The sequence below is a fragment of the Penaeus monodon genome, chromosome 38 (assembly GCF_015228065.2).
Source record: "Penaeus monodon isolate SGIC_2016 chromosome 38, NSTDA_Pmon_1, whole genome shotgun sequence".
Lineage (NCBI taxonomy): Eukaryota > Metazoa > Arthropoda > Malacostraca > Decapoda > Penaeidae > Penaeus > Penaeus monodon.
In genome coordinates, this window is record NC_051423.1 from 28,618,639 (window position 1) to 28,633,566 (window position 14,928).

General features: G+C 31.1%; 1 protein-coding gene across 3 annotated transcripts in view; it reads right to left on the bottom strand.

Annotated features, from left to right (window-relative positions):
* Window positions 1-5,062: 5,062 nt before the first annotated feature.
* LOC119596987 (ER membrane protein complex subunit 8-like) overlaps window positions 5,063-14,928 on the bottom strand; it is a 10,674-nt gene continuing 808 nt past the window's right edge. The window contains exons 2-7 of one of the 3 annotated variants that reach the window (XM_037946405.1): window positions 11,450-11,485; window positions 8,834-9,052; window positions 8,007-8,083; window positions 7,108-7,177; window positions 6,191-6,288; window positions 5,063-5,795 (exon numbers count right to left, since the gene is read on the bottom strand). In XM_037946405.1, the coding sequence (XP_037802333.1) occupies window positions 5,621-5,795; window positions 6,191-6,288; window positions 7,108-7,177; window positions 8,007-8,083; window positions 8,834-9,037 (624 nt within the window). In that variant the 5' untranslated portion in view covers window positions 9,038-9,052; window positions 11,450-11,485 and the 3' untranslated portion in view covers window positions 5,063-5,620. Of the gene's footprint in view, window positions 5,796-6,190; window positions 6,289-7,107; window positions 7,178-8,006; window positions 8,084-8,833; window positions 9,053-11,449; window positions 11,677-14,928 lie in introns of all 3 variants that reach the window. The other 2 variants (XM_037946403.1, XM_037946404.1) reach the window with 2 other exon arrangements.

Sequence of the window (14,928 nt, forward strand, 5' to 3'; positions counted from 1 at the left end):
TGTAGATATATGTATATATATATGCATATGGTAGATATATAGGAAGAGAGAGAGATAGATGGACTAATATAGATATAGTAGATGAGAAGAATATATATAGTGAGATAGATATATATCGAGAGAGATAAGACGATAAGAGTATATAGTTAGCTACTATATAGATGGGAGAGAGAGATATATGTAGATAGAGAGATATAGATAGTATATAGATAGGAGAGAGAGAGAGATAGGGGAAAGGGAGACAGGAGATGGAGAGAGAGAGAGATAGATATATATGAGAGAGTATAGAGGTAATGAGAGCAGGGAGAGCAATGATAGAGGGAGAGAGGATATAGAGCGAGAGAGAGAATAGAGAGATAGAGAGAGAGAGAGAGGGAGAGAGATAGAGAGACATGAATAGACAGAGAGAGAGACAGAGGGGAGAGATAGAGTACAGAGAGCGAGACATAGAGAGAGATTAGAGATACAGAGAGATATAGAAATGAGACTCAATAGATGACAGATAGAGAGATAGCTATATAGACAGAAGAGAGATACAGATATATAGAGCAGAGCTACAAGATATACAGTAGATATAGAGAGAGGAGACGAGATAGATATATATGAGAAGATATATAGATTAGAGAGATAGTAGATATAGATACATAGATGGAGATACATAGATAATATGACATATAGATAGATAGAGAGACAGTGATGTATAACTAGATAATAACAGAGCTATATACAATATATACACACACATATATATATAGTAATAAGATTATAGAGATAGAGAGACTGTAGATATATGAGAGATATACACATATATTACATATATATACAGAAAATAAATATAGTATACATATATAAAATATATACATAGTATACAACTATACATATATGCTAATACTCCACAATATATAGAGAGATATATATATATATATAAGTATAGATATATATATATGGATATAGACATTATATGTATATATGTATATATATGTATATATGTATATATATAATATATATACGTATAATATATATATGTATATAATATGTATATATATATGTATAGAGATATATATATATATCGATATGTATATATAATATGTTTATTATATATTATTATTAGATATGATATGTATTATCATATGTAGAAAGATCAAATAGGGATTATATATATGTAGATGATAGGTATATAGAGAGTATATACATATATATACTGATATATATATACATATATATACATATAGAGATATAATATATACATATTATAGAATACATATATATATATACATATATAGTGGATACATATATATATTACTACATATATTATATAAACATAATATAGATGATAGATAGAGAGAGAGATACAGATTATAAGATAGACCGAGTAGAGTATATATACATATATATAGAGATACAGATGAGATATATGACAATATATATATAAACATAATATAAGTAGATATGAATCTAGATAGATATATATATATGATGAGATATAGGACATGGAGATGATAGAGATATATATAGATAGAGATATGAGAGACTAGATATAGAAGATTATATGAATATACATATATACATAACTAGATAACATTACATATATATAACATACCAACATAGATAATATATATAGATATTGAGATATAGAGATATAGTATATATATATACTATATATATATATAGATATAACTATAGCATATATATATAGTATAATACGAGATATATATATATATTTAGTAGTATAATATAATAGATCTATATATATTACCATATAATAATACATATATAATATATATATATATAATATATTATCTATATACACTATAAGATATTACATATATATAGATATACATGATGAGAGATAGACATCGAATACAGAGAGAGATAGTAGATATATATATATATATAAGATAGATAGCTTATATATATATATATAGAAAGTGGACATATACATATAGAGAGACATATAGCGATACATATATAGATATACAGAAGACAGATGATAGACAATTAGCGCTAGAGAGACATAGAGATAGGTATGCGTAGTATCGAATATAATGATAAGATGAGGATATATACCTATATTAAATACACAAAATATATCGATATATATATATACATATGATAGTATTATAACGATATATAGATAATATATATCATAGATATAATATACCTAATATAATAATATATTATACATACCATATAACAGACATAATATATAACAAATATTCATACATATACATATAAAAATACATAATATAATAATATTATATATATATATATTCTATATATATATATTATATATATATATATATATATATATATACAAATCTTGGGCCGCGGTGGCCGAAGGAGTTAGAGCGTTCGGACTCCAGACTGTCACGACGGCAATCTGAGTTCGAGGGTTCGATCACCGGACCGGCGCGTGTTCCCTTGGGGCAAGGACTTCACCGGCGATTGCCTACATAACCACTGGGTGGCCAGCCAGCCCAAGTCGTGTCCGGGGTAAATAAAAAAAAACAGAGACGGTGACTCGATAAAAAACGGGCGGAAGGCAATGGCAAACCACCGCTCTAAATGACAAGAAAATCATGGGAAACCCTATTGATCGTCAAGGGAAGCGGTGGCCGAATGTTAGCTCGGCGGACTGTCACGACGGCACAATCTGAGTTCAAGGGCTTCGATGTATGGCCGGCGTGTTGTACCCTTGGGCAAGGAACTTCAACTGGAATGCCTAAGTGGTCACTGGAATGGGGCAAGCCAGCCCAAGTCCAGTGCTGGTCCCAAGGCCGGATAAAACAGAGAGAATGTTACCTAAAAAAAAAAAAAAAAAAAAAAAAAAAAAAAAAAAAAAAAAAAACAAAAAAAAAAAAAAAAAAAAAAAAAAAAAAAAATATAATATATATTTAATATATATATATATATATATATTACTATTAATATAGAATATATATATATAGGACTGTAGCGAGTGGGTAGGAGCACGGACCTCAAGACTGGCATGATGGCAATCTGAGTGCAGGGTCGAGTTCCCGGCGGCACGTTGTTCCCTTGTGGCAAGGAATTCATCTCTGATTGCTACCTAGCACTGGTGGCCAAGCAGCCCAAGTCAGTGCCTAGGTCCAAGCCGGGATAATAATTAGGAGAAGATACCTAAAAGGGAAGACCGGCACTCTCCGTGGGAAAGGAAAAAACTGGGACGAGTCTACATTGTACTCACTCCAAGAGCATCACAACATGAAAACTACAATTGACCCTTTGCTAACGGGCATGGCATGTACGTACATGCCATGCCCACTGTGAGTTTACTTGTGTAATTGTTTTTACACATAGATGGCTACACTTGTACTAAGTCATTAATGAGCCAGTACGAGTACTGCCTGTCTTCGCGCCGTCACTTCGTTGATTTATATATATACCTATACATATAGATCATAATAGTAATATCATATATAGACATATATATAATATTACATAATATCAAATTATATACATATAATAAAAAAACCCAAATTATTTTTAAAAAGTGTAGTATGACATATATATATACATAAGATATATAGAATATACATAGATACATATATATCATATATATATAACATAGATTATATATATCTACATAATATATATATATAATTATACTTTATATATATATATATATTATATAATGTATACATATATATACATACTTATACATAGATATATACACGATATATACATAGAGTATAACAATATTATTACATATATATATCACACATATATACATATATATACCATATATATATACATATATATACATATATATAAATAATATATTACAATTACATAACAGATATATACATATATGTACACATATATATGATACAGAATATATAATATAATATATATATATATATATATATAGATATATATATCTAGTATAATATATATTAGTACCTATATATACTATATATACCTATATATACATACATTACGGGGCCGCGGTGGCCGAATGGTTAGAGCGTCGGACTCAAGACTTGCACGACGGCAATCTGAGTTGATGGGTTCGAGTCACCGACCGCCGCGTTGTTTCCCTGTAGGAAAGGAACTCACCTCGATTGCTGCCTAGCAACTGGGGGGACCAAGTCAGCCCACGTCAGTGCCGGGTAATAGAGATGGTGACTCGGAAAAAAAAAAAAAAAAAAAAAAAAAAAAAAAAACATTGGGCGGAAGGCAATGGCAAACCACCGCACTAAATTGCCAAAGAAAATCATGGGAGCCCATGATCGTCAAGGCCGTGGTGGCCGAATGGTTAGAGCGTCGGACTCAAGACTGTCACGACGGCAATCTGAGTTCGAGGGTTTGAGTCACCGACCGCCGCGTTGTTTCCCTTGGGCAAGGAACTTCACCTCGATTGCCTACCTAGCCACTGGGTGGCCAAGCCAGCTCAAGTCAGTGCTGGTCCCAAGCCCGGATAAAATAAGAGAATATGATTACCTAAAAAGGTAACACCGGCACTCTCCGTAGAAAGGAACTGGGGACCCTACCACGTACTCACTCCAAGAGCAACACAACGTGAAAACTGCAATTGAGTATCATGCTGTGACCACGGCGGCTCAGACATGAACCTACCGTTGAATGATGATGATACATACATATATATACATATATATATAATATATATACATATATATACACATATATACATATATATATAATATATATACATATATATATACACATATATACATATATATATACATATATATATACATATATATATATATATATATATATATATATATATATATATATATATATATACAGACATACATATATACATATATACATACGTACATATATACGTACCTACATACGTTCTTACATACGTACTTACATACGTACTTACATATGTACGTACATATATACATACTTTATATATATATATATATATATATATATATATATATATATATATATATATATATATATATATATATATATATATATAGAGAGGTGAGAGAGAGAGAGTGATTGATTTTATAATCTCGATAACTTTCCTAACAGATGCAGGTCACAAATAAGGTAAGAAATATATTTTTTATCTTTCGATTCATGTATTTTTTTTTTCAGTCTATTATAATAAATATACAGTTACATTAAAAGTCATTAATGTAAAATTTCATATGCCCTAGATTGTATTATATGAAATGTATGGAACAATATATTTACAACTATACATCTAAAATGAAGAAATGTAGGTGGAAGTAGTTCTGTATACAAAGGGTTCTTTAGCATAATTACATTTTTTTCAACAGCAGTGTCTGGCAATGATTTACTACTGTAGCATTACTTCTTTTTCATTTTCATAAAAAAAATCTATGACTACTATTCAATGAAGTTGACACAATGATTATAAAATATTACCCAAAGTCACTATTACTGAATGGGAGGGCGGGGAGTGCTAAATAAAAACAGAAAAACAGAATAGATATGACACAGTAATGATGGAATGACTTCAACAGAAAAGAAACTTCATCCCTACTAACTCTTGCTACTAAATCATTCCAGGACTTTAAGACAACATACAATGCACATACACAAGATGTGTCAGAGTTCATAGCTTTGATCTTGAAAAAAGATAACCGTTCCATTAACACTTGTCCTGAGCAGCCGCTGTAAGGGTATCTAAGAGCTTATTAATCTGAGGGTTGTCCCAGTCGCAGGTCAGATCATCCAGGTGGTTATCAAAATCATTGACGTCGTGTTGGACCTTCCGCTGAAGCAACTGAGATATGACATCCAAAGCCCCAGCCTCTATGTGAATGCTGAAAGAGGAATTGGATATAATGTATTTTCTATTATTAACATTATTATTTTGTATAATAAATTTTTTGAGTAATGACTGTATATACTTGGAAGGATTGAGATCTAATGCAAAGAGGAAACATTATTAAGCCTTAAAAAGTGATTTAATGACACAAAGAAGGTAATGATGAATTAGATTTGTTACTTGTCTGTCAAAAAAATGTGTATATATATATATATATATATATATATATATATATATATATATATATATATATATATATATATATATATAAAAGTATATCAGTGGGTGAGAATCTTGGTGTATATGTATGCACATGCATGCCTCTAAGAAAAATGGGGAAAAAGGAACAAAGAAAGAAGAACAAAGAAGAAGAAAAGCAAACAAACTCACCTAGGTTTCTCTTTACTTTTCCACTTTCCATCTGATGTTAACTGTGAGACAATGATGGGAGCAGTTTGAAGGTTCAGGCACAGTTTCTTGTTGTCAATCTGAAAACATTATATATATATTTTTTTTTATATAATTTATACAAGAAACCTCTCTCCAATAAATATCTGCACTAACAAACATTAAAAAAAGGCTATATAAGGGATAAACTTGCTGCATATTGAGTCACAAGAAGAAATGAGAGGAGAGGAGAGGTGAGGGTAGGAGAGGAGAGGGGAAGGAAGGAGAGGGAGGGGAGGGGAGGAGAGGAGAGGGGAGGGAAGGAGAGGAGAGGGGAAGGAAGGAGAGGAGAGGGGAGGGAAGGAGAGGAGAGGGGAGTGGGGAGGAGAGGAGAGGGGAGGGAAGGAGAGCAGAGGGGAAGGAAGGAGAGGAGAGGGGAGGAAAGGAGAGGAGAGGGGAGGGAAGGAGAGGAGAGGGGAGGGAAGGAGAGGGGAGTGGGGAGGAGAGGAGTGGAGAGAAGAGGAGGCAAAAGAGGAGGAAAGGGGGACAACATAGGAGAGAGGAGGAGAGAGGGAGAGATGATGACAATGACAATGAGGAAAGGAGGAGGATGAGAAACAGAGGAAAAGGAGGATGAAGAGCAGGGGAATGAAGATGATAAGAAAAGGAGGATGAAGATAGGCATGGAGATGAGAATAATGAAAAGAAGACAACCAAGCAACCTAGCGGTAAATGCTATGCCTACTACATTGATCTGATTTAGAAATTTGTCCTAAAAATTATCTCTTATTCATAGCAGTTATTTTTTTTTATGTACTTTTCAATTTGATTCTAGGAAGTAAGTTTGTTTTAAATCATCCTCCGAGATTTTTCAGCTTCCTGTCACCATAACTGCAGAATAAACAAAGGTAATTACTCACCATTATTAGACAAGCATCATTATTATTCTCAGCTATCTTCTCTGCTACCTTCAGGGCTACAAAATCAGGCCTGAAGGAAAAAGGAGAGAAATACACATCACAGAGAGAATCTCACACAAATGGCATAACTGTAGCCCCTGATCTATTTGCCTTCTGTAATCCTTTTGCAATTGCTATCTTTCTGATGATGAACATTGAGTGCATCTTTCAATCTGCAAGCTAGTGCAGTCTAAATATATTTTTTGCTTAATTTACACATCATGAATGTCTATGAGTGTGGGGGACTATTTTATTTGATGGAGTTATCGTCAAATATGGCTTATGAACAATCTTCTTGAACACTACTTGCAACTAAGTACTGAAATTAATAGTTTCTATTTGAACATCAGTTAACAAGGAATAGAAAACACATCCTGAACTCTTCTATCTCCCCATACATAAGTACTTTAATAAATAGGATTTTTTATTTGTACTTTGATTAAAAATAAAGAACGGAGAGAAGTTAAAACATCCAAAATCAGTCAAAATAACCAGATCACTTTTAAATGTCTTTTCTAATGTGCTCAACTAGCCAGCAGTAATCACTATAATCTTAAAATAAATAACTATAAATCACCCAAAATAAATAAAATAAATAACCATAATTTAACCCCAAAATGAATAAAATAAATAGCCATAAAATATCCAAAAACACATCAAAATAAAAAGAACAAATTAAATAAAAAATAACCCTAAAATCATCCTAAAATAAAGAGGATTAAATAAAGCAAACAACCTTAAAACCATCGTAAAATAAATCAGAATAAATAAATAAATATCCATACTCATACATAAGAAAGAAAAAAAAAAAAAAAAAAAAAAAAAAAAAAAAGCAGACTCAGAAACTGCGCCTCACTTACACGTTGTCCCTAATGTGCTCGTTGGCCTGATAGTAGCCCGCAATCACCAGTCCTTTTGATCTGTAATGCTGCTCGATCTATGGTAAGGAGAGCAGGGACATTACTGTGTGTCGTTAGAATAGCTTACTGCAAGAAAATATTGACAGGAATATGTGGGTTTTATGTCTAGTCAGAGGAGATATATCATTGGATTAACAATGATGGCAGATGGTAATTTGAATATGATTTGTCATATGAGACCAGGTTGTCATAATAAATACATTGATGTGATGTTTAATTGGTATATTTCTTAAACTGAAATTAATGATGATAAATAATGATTAACTTCTTTTCATATTCTTTTGGTAATTATTGTGACAAAATGCAATGTAGTTGCTGCTAACTCTTATTCTAAAAACAGTCTTATCTTTTTCAGGTGGTATTTCACAAAAAAAGAGATAATTATCCATAATTTTCTAAAATGTACAAAAGCATATTAAAATCTTTAAGACTAGCAGGCTGACTAAAAGAAGACAATCATTATGAAAAATTATGCCATTTATATATTCATTTAACAGGCCACTTAAAAAGATGCTCAAATTATTGTTTTCTCATTTATGAAATACTGCATATACATACTGAACAAAGTTACAGACACAGCAACACGTGTAGAAAGACCAAATTAAACACAGATACAAAAAGAAACTGAAGTTAATTAGACCAGACTCATCATCCAATAATAAAACTGAAATGGATACTCAAAATAAATCTAAGACTCTAATTTGACTCAAAATTTCAAAATTCATCATTCCTTTCTTGTAGCTGTTCTTTATTTTAAATGTACATACCCTAGTTAAAGCAACTTCAAGCATGGGAGCAAGACCAAGCTGAAGGTGGAACAGAGGAACAGCATCGACCAAGACCATATTGCCGGAATCACCTCCCTTTCCCTGTGCAAGTACCACTCCACTGACGGCAGAATGTGGGTACCGCGCAGCATGGAGTAACATCTTTGTCAGAGCAGAGCACCCAAGGCTTATATCACCTGACATTTTGGCAACCGTTTCCTGGTATAAAGAAATTTATGTCATGTCTTATGAATCTATATTTACTAACATGTCATGCAAGGTTAACAAAATACATTAGTATGGCACATTTATATGTCTCTTTAGAAGTAAATAAAGGACAAGTACTGGCAGTGTTCTGTTTCACACCATTAAAGACAACTTGATGCACAACAGAAAGAAAGAAAGAAAAAAAAAGGATAGAAAGAATAGGCACACAAATATACAACTTCTGCGAATTTGTTTGTGTAAAGCTTGTTACATGTACCTATGTATATAAATATGCACAAAAAGTAATAGTTGCATGATAGTTATGCATGAATACCATGAGCATAATTATAACAATAATAACATATTGTCTATCATTATTATTATTATAATTATTATTATTATTATTATTATTATTAGTAGTAGTAGTAGTAGTAGTAGCAGTAGTAGAGTAATAGCAATAGTAATAGTAATTGTGATAAAATTATGACAAAAATAGTAGTAGTAGTACTACTACTACTAATATTAAAAATAATAATAGCAGTAGCAGCAGCAGTAGTAGTAATAGTAGTAGTAATTGTGGTTATAACAGTTATAATAATAATAGTAGTAGAAATAATAATAAAAATAACAACAACAGTAATAACAATATATAACAACAGCAAATCTCATAAAAAACAACAAAATCTAACACAACCATTTTAAGCCTGAATGAAAAATATGAAATGTGTGTGGAATTATTTCTTCCTAAAATGACTGTGCTAGAACATTTTTTCTTAGTACAGCATAGTTCTTGACATTTACCTATTCAATGGTTAACCCCCTTAATAAAACAATGCAGCAGTCTATACACGGATATTGAGAATGGCATTGGTTTAACTTCACTTGAGGAAATGTATAGGGGGATATATATCCACAATAAAGGTTCTAATAAGAATTCAAAAGTACATATGGACATATACAAGACAATGATCTAGTCATAAACTGTAAGCACTGTCAGAATGGAAAGATACCACAAAGAGCAGCTTTGATAGTTTGTTTCCAAGAAATCATAAGTCCTAACTGTGGTTTGCCACATTTTTAGCAGCTACAATCATGATTAAGATTGAGAAATGGTTTCACCTTACATAAGCAATCAAAGACTGGTGGAATGTTTTTCCTGTGAATCAAATATATGAATTAAACAATTAATCTGGTACTGTCTGTCAAAGTTTCTCCATACATCCTTTCCTCCTGTAGCTCTTCCTTTCCCTGAGCAAACCAAATTGCTGCAGTACCTGCTTTTTTATACTGAGAATATAGTATGAGTGAAATTGTAATTCTGATAGTGTATGGTTACTTTCATCCAGACAAACCCACCATCCTTTCCCCTTCCTCATTTATCCTCTGCAAAATATATATTTATATCATGGCATCTCTCCTTTTTTTTTTTTTTTTTTTTTTTTTTTTTACCATTTCCACACATGATCACATGTAAATATTTCTCTGCTTTATATGACAAAAATGTCATTGGTTTTTATCTACTTTATTTCCATTTTTTAAAATAATTTGTTCTCATTTTGATTTATGTCAGGTGTGCCTTTTCCAAATTTAATGCTTTAGTGTGCCATATATACATTTGATACATGAAGATGAAATATGCATAATCCAGTGTAAAATCAAGCTTATGAAATGCAAAGACCATATTCTCCACTGGTAAAAAAAATCAGGCATTATTTAGAGCTCAGGAGACAAGGGGACAGACTGACCACAGTATCTGTGGTTCTCAATAGTTAAATATGTATGGCTGCAGTTTGTTGTTGTTGTTGTACCTCCTGGTACATTTACTGTCAAATAAAGAACCAATTCGAGCTCTCTCTTCCTATATATAATTCAGAGAAAAAGGACCTTATGAAAGTCACTGAGAATGTCTTCCAAACAGTGCCTGACTACAATTCTGAAGGCAACAAACTCCATGAAAATGATTACCGTTTCAACAACTTACAAAAGGCTAAAATCAGATCCTCCACTAAAAAACCAGGGTCAGTCAAATTTAGACTACACATATGTGACTGAATGAGATTTGTCCGAAAATGTGCTGTTGCGGCCTTCCTTCCCAGAGAGCAACTTAGTGCCGTTTGCAACCATTGGTGAAGCGCTACAGTGACATTCACTTCATTCACGGTAAGGAAAATACTTTGCTCAAATCCATCTGAACTACTTCATTTCCTTCGCATACTCTTTCTTAATGGTTTCAAAACTTATAACTTTTAAACTCAACAATAAAAAACGATCAATTAAATCAATTACAGTACAGTGCCACGATACTCAGGCACCGTATGCTATATCACAACTCTGCTCCAATAGACACTATAAAACACTTCTTATAACAGAAACACCACACTTACAATCCACATAACCTTACAAACATACCTGGAAGTTATATAAACCCGTAAAATATGGATAAATCTCTCTATTTCTTCTTCTTCTTCTTTTATAGGGTTTTAGACTTTCAAAGTCTATATTCCCTGGATCTATGTTTCTTGATTCTTCTTTGTTGGTTGAAGTTTTTTAAATTATATTTATTATTTTTATTCTTTGTAGGAAGATCTTCAGGTGTCTTAATATGTAGTATTTCTCAGCTGGTGTATGCTCTCCTCCTGTTATCAAAAGAGACATATTTGGATTATTTATTTTTATCTTTTTTAATGATTCAAATAGTTTTACTCTGTTAGAGTTAAATCTTGGGCACTGGAGTGTTAGGTGTTCTATAGTTTCTTGTTCGTACTGGCACCATCTGCAATTTGGATCTGTTTCCATTTTTAGTTTATATTGATGTTGTTTTAGTCTTGTGTGTCTTGTTTTTATACGTGTTAAACAGACATCTAGTTTTCTATTTCTTGATCTTGACCATAGATTTGGTTCGTTGTCTTTGATGTAGTAGTTTTTAGTGTTTAATATTGCTGTAAGTTGTTCTTCCCATGTTTTTCTATTTTTGTTATTTATTTCTATTATCAGATAGTTAATGTCTCTTTTCATGGCCGTGGGATTTATTAGTTCATGAGCTTTTTTTGCTGCTTGATCTACTATTTCATTGCCTCTAATGCCTTTATGTGATGGTATCCATTGTAGTTTGATATTATGTTTCTGTTTTGATGAAGTGTATATTGTCTGTTGTATTTCATAGGTGATTTGTTTGTGGTTTTTAGGTCTGTGGTTTACTATTAATTGTAATGCTGAAAGGGAATCTGTGAAGATTACTGCATTTGTTATTGTGTTGTTTTGAATGTATTTTAATCCTTGTTTTATTGCAAATAACTCTGCTTCGGTTATATTTGTATTTTTCGGTAGCTTCCAGATTGTTGTGATGTTAGGACTTTGAATATATATTGCTGCAGAAGTTGAGTTTGGTTCCTTTATTTTAGAGCCATCCAGTGAAAATTTTTTGTTCTTTATATATTTCAGTTTCTAACATTTGAAATTGTTTTTTAATTATTTGTTCTGGAATGTCTTTTGTTGTGCTGTTATAAACTGGGTTTCTATATATTGTGAGATGTTAAACCATGGTGGTATTGGGGTTATATTCTGTATTTTATTGGTTGTTATATTGATTCTGAATGTTTTACAGGTTTCTAGTGCTCTAAAAGTTAATGTTCTTTTGTCTTTTCTAATTTATTACAATTTGTTTTATTGGTGTGTTCTTTGGTTTCTCTAGTATTTTTGCTAGCTGTATACATTCTATTTCTTTTTTTCTTATTTCTATTGGTATATTATTAGTTAATGCCTGAAGGGATCTATTGGGTGGATCTAAAACATCCTGTTGCTATCCTTAGTGCTAAATATTGTATTGTTTCTAGTTTTTTTTTAGTTCATTGCATTTCCATATATAGATATTCCATATTCTATTTTTTGGTTAGATATATATGTTATAAAATTTTAGTAGTGTTTCTTTATTTGCACCCCATGTGTATATATGATATCTATTCTTTTTGAGGATTTTATTTTTACATTTTCAATATGTTCTCTCCAGTCGAGTCTTGGTGAATCAAATCTTAATCCTAATATGTCGTGTTTATTTGTGAAATCCATTTCTTCATTATCTATTTTTATGTTAGGTATATTTCTTATCTTTTTATGTGTAAAGCAAATTATTTTGCTTTTTGTTAAGTTTATCTTTAGATCCCATTCAGTTGCCCATTTTTTAAGATGTTTTAAATGCTCTTTCTAAGCTATTTGTTGCTTCTATCAAGTCTTTGTTAATGGCTATTAGAGTGATGTCATCAGCATATATTATTTTATTTACTTTTTCTGGTAATTTTAGATCCGTTAGCATTATATTGAATAATATTGGGCTTATTGGGGAGCCTTGCGGTACCCCGCTTGACATTTTTTCTTTTTTGATATTTCTTCACCAATTTTTATTTGGAAAGTTCTCTCTTTTAGAAAATTATAGATCCAGTTTAGTGAGTTACCAGAAATTCCTAATCTAGACATTTTAATTAATAATGCATCATGATTTACTGTGTCAAATGCTTTTTCTAGATCTATACAGGCTACCAGTGTGTATTTTTTTTCTTTTATTGCATTATTTACGTGTGCATCTATTACTTGTAATGCATCTATTGTACTTTTATTTGGCCTAAACCCTGTGAGGTCATCTAATTTGTTATTTATCTCTAACCACCAATTTATTCTTTGTGTTATTATATTTTCAAAAATTTTCCCAGAGTTGATATTCTACTGATAAATCTATAAGATTTTGTCTCTGATGGATTTTTACCAGGTTTGTTTATTGGGTTTATTATGACATTTTTGAATTCTTGTGGATATTCTCCTTTATTCCAGTAATGGTTGATTTGTTTTAATATTTTCTCTATTATTTTTTCTGGGGCATCTTTATAGAATTTGTAAGGAATTTCATCAGGTCCGTAAGCTTTATTTCTTTTAGTTTTTCTTATAGTTGTGATCAATTCACTAATATTTATTTCTTTATTTAATTCTGTATTGTTTGAGAGGTTTAGTATTCTTTTTCTCTCTTCTGCTGTCAATATTTTCTTTGGAATTTTATGCTTTTTGATATTTGTTTTTGAATAATGTTAATTTCTTTCACATCTCTGATACTGGGAGATCATTTTCTATCAGTGGATATTTAGTTATTGCTCTTTTCCCTGTTTTTTTTTTTCTTTTTTTTTTTTTAAGTTCCAGATTTTCTTTGAAGGGGTTTTAAAATCCAAAGATCTATTGGATCTATTCTTGTTGTTAAACCTGGTGGTGTTAATAAAATTATATTATTTTGGTTAGTTATTTCAAATATACTTTTGCCTGTTTTATTTTAGTTTTTATTTAGTTTTGGATTCCAGCTAATATGGTGGGCATTAAAATCGCCTATGATTATTTTTGGGTCTTCAATTTGTTTTATATAATATTCTAATTCTTCCGTGTTTAGATTATTGCAGGGGTTGTACATCAGTAGAATATTTAGCCATCTGTTTTTATAATTTATCTTTATTCCCATTTATTATATCTATCATTTAAATTTAAGGTTTTGAATTGGATTTCTTTTTTAATACAAAAAGCTAGGCCTCCTCCTATTTGATCCATCCTATCGTTCCTTATTATTTGATAATTCTGGATGGTAAACTTATCTTTGTGTTTTAACCAGGTTTCACAAATACCTATTAATTCTGGTTGTTCTTTGTTTATTAAATAGTTTAAATCTATCTTTTTATTCTGAACAGATCTAGTGTTCCACAAGATTATTTTATTCATTTAAGTATCTGATTATTTTTTTAAATAATGGCATTATTTCTTTTATATCTGTGATGATTTCTAGCATTGATTTATCCGAGTTCATATTTGTTATCATATTTGATGTTATGTTGATCACTTCCTTTATTGTTTGTATACATGAG